This window comes from Culex quinquefasciatus, chromosome 3, assembly GCF_015732765.1.
Source record: "Culex quinquefasciatus strain JHB chromosome 3, VPISU_Cqui_1.0_pri_paternal, whole genome shotgun sequence".
NCBI classification, from domain to species: domain Eukaryota; kingdom Metazoa; phylum Arthropoda; class Insecta; order Diptera; family Culicidae; genus Culex; species Culex quinquefasciatus.
Window position 1 is genome coordinate 618,180 of NC_051863.1, and position 9,067 is coordinate 627,246.

At 44.1% G+C, this 9,067-nt stretch overlaps 1 protein-coding gene across 4 annotated transcripts; it reads right to left on the reverse strand.

Annotated features, from left to right (window-relative positions):
- Window positions 1–382: 382 nt before the first annotated feature.
- On the reverse strand, window positions 383–6,734 carry LOC6046375 (ketohexokinase). Of its 4 annotated transcripts, none has more exons than XM_038262637.1 (5): window positions 6,251–6,548; window positions 5,764–5,823; window positions 5,496–5,696; window positions 5,113–5,439; window positions 4,381–5,051 (listed from the first exon to the last, which is right to left on the reverse strand). In XM_038262637.1, the coding sequence occupies exons 2-5, from the start codon at window positions 5,821–5,823 to the stop codon at window positions 4,608–4,610; spliced, it is 1,032 nt and encodes a 343-aa protein (XP_038118565.1). In that variant the 5' UTR covers window positions 6,251–6,548; the 3' UTR covers window positions 4,381–4,607. The 4 variants fall into 4 exon arrangements, with proteins under 4 accessions (XP_038118567.1, XP_038118565.1, XP_038118566.1 ...); XM_038262638.1 differs by having other exon boundaries at window positions 5,794–5,823; window positions 6,251–6,546; XM_038262639.1 differs by lacking the exons at window positions 4,381–5,051; window positions 5,113–5,439; window positions 5,496–5,696; window positions 5,764–5,823 and adding exons at window positions 383–758; window positions 1,056–1,294; window positions 1,353–1,785 and having other exon boundaries at window positions 6,251–6,734.
- Between the last annotated feature and the right edge of the window lie 2,333 nt (window positions 6,735–9,067).

The window sequence follows — 9,067 nt, forward strand, 5'->3', positions numbered from 1 at the left end:
GATCGATTTAAAACAGGCAAAGAGAGAGCGGTCAGAGTCAGAGCAAAGATGTGTGTGAAGATAATAAAAGGGCTTATCTCTTGCATCACTTGTTTAAATGAGTGTTTGTGTGCGTGTTTCTGCGAATGGCGCGTATTTAAGCATAAAATACAAAAAAAAAGTGTTGACCGATTTTCTTTCGCACATTGCTGGAGTAAATGTAGCACAAAAGAGTAACAAGCAAAAAGCAACACAAATCCCTCTACCAATACTAGTGATTATTGCTATTGTCGTGCGACTCAACAACAACAACAACAAGACGTGTTTTTGTTCCCAAGCCCAAGATTTTTTCTTCGTAGGTTTACGTTTTACGCTTTCGGGCAGAAATAAGTGAGGCAACTCGTACCAAGGAAGATTGTTCCTGTTCATTTGCTTTAAAAAAGTGAAAACAAATAAAAAATCATTTCATTGTACAACCTCACTTTTCATTTTACACAGTTCACTTCGAACAACCCTCCAAAAGGGCGGGTATTTTCCCGCCCAAATGGTCAAACCCAAAGTCACCGATCTTGGCGCCGGCCAGTTTCGATCCGAACTCGAGTGCGGCTTGCAGCGAGCTGCCACGGTTCAGCTGGAAGATGCATCCCGCGCAGAATGTGTCCCCTGCGCCGAGCGTATCGCGCACCGTTTCCGGCGGATAGACGCCGCAGCTGAGGTATTGGCCGTTGGCATCTAGTGCAGCGATTCCGCTGCTTCCCCAAGGGCAGATGATGGTGTAACTGAAAAACAACAAAAAAATGGCTAGGATTTACATAACCATGGGACAATAATGCGTAGAACGGCAAAGCTCAGTAACACAAGTCACGCGTCAAGTGCGCTAACTGCAACGGCAATCGTAGCGCTCACTTTCGGAGCTGTGTTAAGCTTAGATTTTGAGGAACTTTTTATTCAGTTTACCTTTTTTTTGTAGGTTTAATTTTGCTAATTTTGCAGTTTTTTTATTTTCATTTTATGTTTTTTTTAGAATTTTGTAAATGTTGTAGTTTTCAAATTTTGTAAATTTTCAAGCAACTAACCTTCCGGGAAATTCCTTTCTGAAACCATAAACCGCTTCCAGCGCCGAGTTGAATCCTCGGAAGCGTGCAAAGTCTTTGCCAAGAAAGATGATGTCCACATTTGGCACGAGCAACAGGTTGGAATCCCGTGGCTTTTCCAGATCTACAGAGATTACAATTTTCTTTTCCTCCTCCGAACGATCGTTCCACTCTTTGATAGACGCGATCATTTTGGAAATTTCCGACGCAGTTCGTCTGCCCTGTAAGAGAAAAAAAAAACTCAAATTCGCCTTCAACTAAAAAAATCATCCGACAAACCTCAAAATGCACCCAACTGTACAAGCCTAAATCACACCCTCCAAAATTCCCCACCGTAAGTTCCGGCAGGTTCGGATTCGAGTGCACGATCGTACGACTTCCGGTCGCGGCACTCAGCCAAACAGTCGACAGCGGAATCTCGCAGCCCTCGTGGCGAACACAGTTTCCGGTGGCGATTCCTCGCCGCTCGAGGTCACGCTCCGCAGCGAACCGGAAGTGGTCCGAGTCGGCAAAGGTCGCCAGCAGCTCAGCGTCCGCACCGAGCAGGGCCAAGACGGTGCAGTTGTTCGAGGCGTTGCCACCGCGCTGCCAGCGGCTTTGCAGCGATCGTTGGTCGGAGTCTTCCTCGGGGAAGGCGTCGCACACTTGGATGATGTCCAGGTTGCAGAGGCCGACGCAGAGGATTCGCTTGGAGGGGGCCATGGTGGGGGAGCTGGAATAGAAGGGTTGGTCTAATTTTTCGAGTACCGTCAAGTGGGGTGAATTGGGACTACAGTTTGGATAGGAAAGTTTTGAAAGCATTAAATTCAGTAATACTCTCAACCCCCGGTGGATGGTCACTTTTTCGTTTGTCACATTTTTAGTTTGTACCCCGTTGGTTGGTCAAAGTCAAACTAAAAAGTGACGAACTGTCACTTTTTACACGGCGCTCACGCACACTATCAAAACAAACGTTTGATAGTGTGTGTGAACTCCGTGTAAAAGATGTGTCAAACTAAAAAGTGACCCCATTCGTTTGACAACAGTTGGTGTCAAACCATCGGTGTTTGAGAATAGACGTTTTTTCGCCAAGTTGAGAATTTTTGGTTTTTGAAAAATATCGAAAATTTTGCTTAAAAAGCCTTCGAAAATATTTTTTGGATGTAAAGTTAAAATTATTTGTAATGGAATTGATAACAACGGACACAAAATAATGGAATGCCCTCAATCCATAGGATTTTTCAAACTGGACAAATAATAAAGTAGAAAGGTCAAGTGGGATAAAAATCGGGATTCTATCATTCAAGATAGATGAGCATTAAAAAAACGGAAAATACGCTTTATAATTGTGTATTTTTGCGATTTCGTTTAATTTTAAGTTCTACTCTGGATCTAGCATGTTAGTGTTAAAAAAGCAAATTCGTGAAATGAAATGGAATAACAGATTAATTTCCAATCATATTTTTGGAACTAATCTGGTAATGTTAGGAATGTAGGATGAGAGTTAGGAAAGTAAACCATTGTAAACTGTATTGTTAGACCAAAATATAAAATGTTTTCTAAAACCCAAAAAAAATCGTGTCAAAAAGAACTTATGTGTGTGTGTGTTTGTGTGTGTGTGTGTGTGTTTTTTTTATACATTGCACCGTTTTCGAGTTAAAGCTGTTTTAAGGTAATTTTTACAGAAAAGTAGTATTGTTTAAAGACAAAATTCTTAGTTTATCTCTGAAAAAAAAATTGATTTGACCCCTAGTTGCGGAGAATTTAAATTGGGAAAAATGAGTTTTCTAAGTGCATACAATTTTTAAGATTAAGATTTTTGTTTGTTTTGCTATTGTTTGATACTAAATTTTGTTTTACATCTAAAAATGATTTTTTGCAATTCCGTCGTGAAACTACTTACTTTTCCTGTCATTCTTGAACGACGAAATAGCCTACTTTTCTGTACCAAAAATAACAGAATCGAATAGCAACACTTTTCAAAATAAATGCTGAAAAGTTATACTTTTCAGCACTGAAATGGGTGCTGAAAAGTTGAACTTTTCAGCACTTGTTTCGAAAAGTAACACTTTTCAACATTTTTTTGATTTAAACGATTTATTGACAAAAAAAAAAATGAAAATATGACATAAAATTTCACTCAGTGTGTTTTTTGGAATTGCAAAAAATGTTGTATGGAACTCGTTGCAAAACTTGATTTTTTCAGCACTCTTCGTATTTATCCAACTCGGTGAACCTCGTTGGATAAATGTACGACTCGTGCTGAAAAATCCTCTTTTTGCAACTTGTTGCATAAACTACTATTTGGAAGCTTTATTGGATAAATTTTCAAAACTTTCTAAAAATCACTATTTAAAATATATATATATATATATATATATATAATTTGGTAGAGTACTAAACGTCTGTCATACCCTGTAGCTCACAATTTGGCACATTTTGTTCACTGAAGTTAATTTGAATAATGACTATATTTTTCCGTGTACTTTTTTCTGAATACAGTATTTGTTCGGTATTGCTTAACTGGACCAGCCAAACGTCTCAAAAACAGTTGAAATGCAAAAAAGTCGGGAGATGCATAAATAAATTTGATTGTTTTTATATTCCTGAGTAACTCTCTACAAAACCGAAAATGGATATTATTTATATTTTTTTGAATTGCTTTAAACTTTTTGGGTTCACCCATACAAGGCCTACTAAGCGGAGCGCCCTTTAAATTTAAGGTTGGCAGCCCTGCCAACGAGAGCAGAGGCTGGCGATGTGCGGTCCACGAAATTTGAATTGTTTAATCGGTTGTTTTTATAAAAAATCGCGTGAAAAGTAGTGAAAAGATTTTACAACGTGTAGATTTGCATGTGGAATGTGAAGATTTCCTGCAATTTTGGGAATTTGGACAGTTTTATCGCGATTTTTGTTTTTTACGCTGCTTGGTCAATGGTTTGAGAGTTCATCGCGACGGCTTCGGTCTTGCAGTTGTATTAGTGTGATGTGAGCTAGCTCGCTCTAAGTGTGGTATTCAACTCGTTAGAAAAATCAAATAGTGCGAAAGAAATAAAAGCAGTTTGTCAAGGAATATTTTTGGAAGTGTCATCAAGCAGCGCTCAAGCAATTTCATATGGTATTGCAGATGGAGAAGAAGTACTTGGAAGATCAGCAAAGCCTGCGGAAGCAGCTATTGCTCCTAGCATTCGACCTTCAATGTGCCTAATTTCGACCTACCTTCTGATTGGGTGAAATTTCGAAACAGGTTGAATGCATAATAAGAGGCCATTCAAAAATCACGTGGACACTGTTTTGGGAATCTCAGTTGGAAATTAAAAACATTCGGTTAGTTTGCAAAAAAATCTTTATTATATAAGGTAACGAAGCATCATTTCCAGATGATAAACTTAATGTAATGTGATCTAAGTATTTTGTTTTCGAACACAAAACTAATCTTCAACAATCAATAGGAACGGCGCCTATTGCTTATAATAAAACAAGACAAGAAAAAATATGGCATCAAGGTTTGCGTTTCGTGTCAGTTCTGTGACTGTGTCCTCCTCCTTCCCCAAATCAAAAGTCGACTCCGGTGTCGAAAAGCTCTCGGAGCAGCAGGGTCGCCCGACGGGGCAGCAGCCGCACCAGGTGGCCCAGCACGAGCAGATACTTGGGGATGCCAATCTCGAGTTCGTTCCGCCGGACGCCGTCGATGATTCGGCGGGCGGCCTCTTCGGCCGGAATCGTTCCGAACGCGGACGGAATGCGCATCCGTATGTCGTTGCGGCACTTTTCCGTCACCACAAACGGGTAGAGGTGCACGAGGGAGGTGTGAATGCTCTTTTGGAACTTTTCGATGCGCAGCTCGTCGAGGACCGACTCGAAGAGGCCTTGCACGGCGAATTGGGCGACGGAAAGTGGGGTTTGGTGCTTTACACCGCTGAGGCCGGCGACCGAGGTGAGGAACACGATGTGGCCGTGATTGTTTCGCTTCATTTTTGGGAGGATGGCTTCCAGGAGCTGAGGGTTAAGAATGAGAGATGAGTTTTGAAAGAGTCAGATGAGGCTTAGGGAATCTTACCCAAAAGTGTGAAATGACACTAAGATTAAGGGTGGTCTGGATCGGAGGCGGTTCGGTTACGATTGACCTCGGGCTGGGAACACCGCAGCAGTGAAACAGCATGGTCACGTGGCCAAACTTCTTTTCGATGGCGCTGGTTGTCCGGATGACGTCGTTCTTGTTCGTCACGTCACACTCGAACCCGTGGGCAATGTAGCCACTGTCGTTGATCCCCTTCACCAGGATGTCATTGTCCGTGGAGTTGATGTCGATGCAGGCCACTTTGGCGCCAAGTTCGGCCAACTGAATCGCCAGATCCCGGCCCACGCCGCGACTCGTTCCGAAGATCTGCAAATCAATCAGTCAATCAAACGAATCGCTTTCAAAGCTCCAGCAATACTCACGGCCACAATCTCCCCAGCGACGGATTTTCGCTTCGGGGGCTTCACAAACTGGTACAACGACCTAAGCATCTGCAGTGCAAAGTACACGAGAATGATGCAAAAGTCCCAAAACAGGATAAAGCTCGAATACAGTCTGAGGATCATCTTGACCGGCTTGCGGTGACACTCCAACCAGTCCGGAATGTACGGGGCCTGTGAGTCCTGCAAGTGGTAGAGTAGAGTTAAGTTCAAGAGTGTTCCCATGCCCTAAATCATTGCCTCGATCTACCGGGAGTTCGTCGCACCGTAAGCTACTTACATGTCTCACCAGCACTTTTCGGCTAGACATCTGTGAGTATTTGTGTGTGAAAGTTAAGCAACCGAAAGCAAGAGAGGAGGGGAAAAGTAAGAAAATCAAACGAATGTAACAACATAATCAATAGAGTACAGAGTAGTTAAAAGGTAGACACAAAACAACCACAAATCACACAACATGTAAGGGTTAATCTAATTAAGGGAGTGCCGCCACCCAGAGCTTATTGCGCCTCAGCGAACCCGAAAAATTCACGTTTTGGTGACCTTTGCCCAGGTTCGTCACGGTTTGAGTGGCTCGGCGAGGACATCTGCACTCAGCTTTTTTTTCTTTCTGGTTGACTGACTCTCGATTTGTTAATACCGAATGGACGAAGGTCACATGCATTGCGATGCTTTTGAGACTACTGATAACAACACGTTGTGCCAAATTAAAATTAAGAAAACGTAAGAACACAACTTACCCTTCTAACAAATCGAATTCTAACTCTCCAAGTCAATATTGAAGGTCGTTCACAATCGAAGTGTGCCTTGTGTGTGCGTGCACTTCTTCCTCTCTTCCAATCGTGCACACGGTGTGATATCGCGAGTATTTATGGCACTATTTAACTAAAAATAGATAAAAACACACACTGAACTAGTGCATGCAGGGCGTGCTGGACGAAGAGACGACGGACGACTCTTGCATGCCTACAGCTGACTTGATTTACGAACGACTGAGCAAAACAAGACTGAAATGCTGCAAGGGAGAATGTCAAATGAAATGTGTGAGTAGTTCGGTCATGTTGGCAGCACGTGTTCAGTTTTATTTCATGGTGGTATGAATTTTGAGGTGGTAAGGGTGGTATTCGACATTGGTGTGTTGTGGTATATTTCGTGCTTGCCATTTCATAAGGGGACATAATTTTTTTAAACAAGAGTGTGTCCCTTTCACACCTTATGTAAACTGTCATTTGAGTGAAAGGGATAAACTTTTGTTTACAAAATTTTTGTGCCCTTTTGAAATGTTAGGCTCCATATACGTATACGTCGCACGGTGTATTTTTTGGAGATCATTAACCTTCAACTGCTCAAATTCTATTTCGATGATTTTTATTTTCTCGTGTTCAGGAGGTCATCGGGCTACCTACGTTGGAGCCAGCCATAACACAATTTTAGTGCTCCGTTAAATTTTCAACTTTTTCACGCCGCGGGTGAAGTGTTTAATCGCGAACTTGCCGCCCGGAGATGCCCAAGCGTGGCGCTAGGCATGGCAACTCGAGTGCAGCACCGGGGACCTCACGGAACCCGTCTCCTGGCCGGATTACTAAAAACAATCCGGCCAATAGTCAACTCAAGCCTTCCACCGCGGCGACAGCGTTGGAAGGCATTGACAAAACAAAGCTGCATCCACACTATCGCAGCCCGTACCAGCTACGTGTGAAGACAGCTAATGGCCTATCTACAATCACTTAGCTTAGAAAATTTCACTTAGCTTAGGAATTTGAATCAATGGAAATGAATCTGAGTTTCTACAATGGAAAAGTAATCAAATTAGAAACTGACGTTTGGTTTGGAAAATTTCAAAATCTACGGTAAGTTGACGTTTCCATATCAAAGGTAAACAAACAACTGCATAGCAACGTATATCAGCCCAGCAAGTTTTCTAAGTTGATTGTGGATGACGAACGTAAGTTGCAGACTTTCCTAAGTAACTACTTTACTTAGATGTTCTAAGCTAAGTGATTGTAGATAGGCCATAAGGCAGGCCGGCAGGCCTCCGGCGTCCCCTCCGTCACCCCCGTCCCCACACGCAACGAGTTCGAGCCGCTGAGTGGTGACGAAAAAAAAAAAACGAGGTTGACTTTATAGCTGTCGGCCACCATTGCTAGTACCAACCACTAGTGTCTTCCTTTTATCTACAAGGACTTCGCCGCCCTGGGCTCCTAAGTGTATGAAAGTATGGCACGGAGCGACGGCGCCGAATACCCATATTTACACAAAGAATTTTAGAGCGCCCGCCGCGGGATTCGAATCGGCGACCTCTGGATTGTGAGTCCAGTGCGCGGTCCGATTGATCCACACGGGCGGGAGAGTGGTGACGATGAGGACAATAAAGACGACTGCAGCACCAGCAGTAGCGACGACGACGACGACCCTGCACGCGGGTCGAAGAAAGCTGGAACCAGCAAAACTGCGGCGAAGGAAAGAAGACCTCCGCCGGTATTTGTCGTCGACACACTAGCAGATCATGTGGACGAGCTACTGGAGGGTCAAACCTACTGTTTGAAGATCGGTAAGAAGAATGTGCAAGTGATCACGTTGTTAAGAGCGAATTACGATAAAGTGTTGATGGTCCTCAAAACACACAACGTGAAATACTTCACATTCGATCCGGCTGAAACGGTGCCGGTTAAAATAGTCCTGCAAGGGTACACGGACCGGCCAGTGGAGGACCTGGCTGGGCACCTTGCCGACGTAAACGTTCACCCCCGGGACATCAAGGTGCTCTCAAGAACGACTACGGTCACAGGTACTCACGTGCTGTACCTACTTTACTTCGATCGTGGTACCGTCAAGCTCCAGGATCTCCGACGGAAAAAAACGTTGAACGGTTTCTGGGTGACTTGGAGGTATTTCTCAAAGAATTCGACAGACGCAGCCCAATGCCACCGTTGCCAAAAATTCGGCCACGGCTCAAGAAATTGCAACCTCCCGCCGCGCTGCGTCAAGTGCGGCGAAATGCATTTCACGGAGAAGTGCAAACTTCCCCAGAAAGCGAGGCTGAGTGAAAGCGACGCTCAGCAGCACCGATCGCTTGTCAAGTGCGCGAACTGCGATGGCAACCATACAGCGAACTTCCGTGGCTGTGCTGCACGTAAAGCATACCTCGAGGAGCAGGCTAAGAAGAAAAAGAAGCTTCCAGCGACCCGGCCGCCTCAAGATTAAGCCCAACCGTTCCTGTAGCTGGACAAGGCGCGGCAGATCGGATTACTCCAGCGATTCCTCCCGGCTGGGGAGGTTCCTACGCAAGCGTGACCGCGGCGAGCGGTACAGTTCCGGAACAAGCAGCTGTGTCCGGAGATGACCTATTCACTCTGCCAGAGTTTTTCGCCCTCGCGGGGGAAATGTTAACTCGTTTTAGTGCCTGCCGGAACAAGGCAGAACAGTTCATGGCTCTGGGAGAGCTCATGATCAAATTCGTTTACAACGGATAAGCTGCCTCGTGCAGCGCTGCTTTTCGGCGTCAACAGACAAAATCATTCTGTGATCTAGCTTTAAGTTTTCCTCTAACTATCCCC

Bases quoted from the DNA above. Each gene is read 5' to 3' on its own strand.
- LOC6046375 (XM_038262637.1), bottom strand. From the start codon at position 5,823: ATGTCTAGCCGAAAAGTGCTGGTGAGACATGTAAGTAGCTTACGGTGC. The intron at 5,440-5,495 runs GTGAGTATTGCT...ATTGATTTGCAG, and splicing joins TCGCTGGGGAGATTGTGGCC to ATCTTCGGAACGAGTCGCGG. The intron at 5,052-5,112 runs GTAAGATTCCCT...CTTAACCCTCAG, and splicing joins GTGTCATTTCACACTTTTGG to CTCCTGGAAGCCATCCTCCC.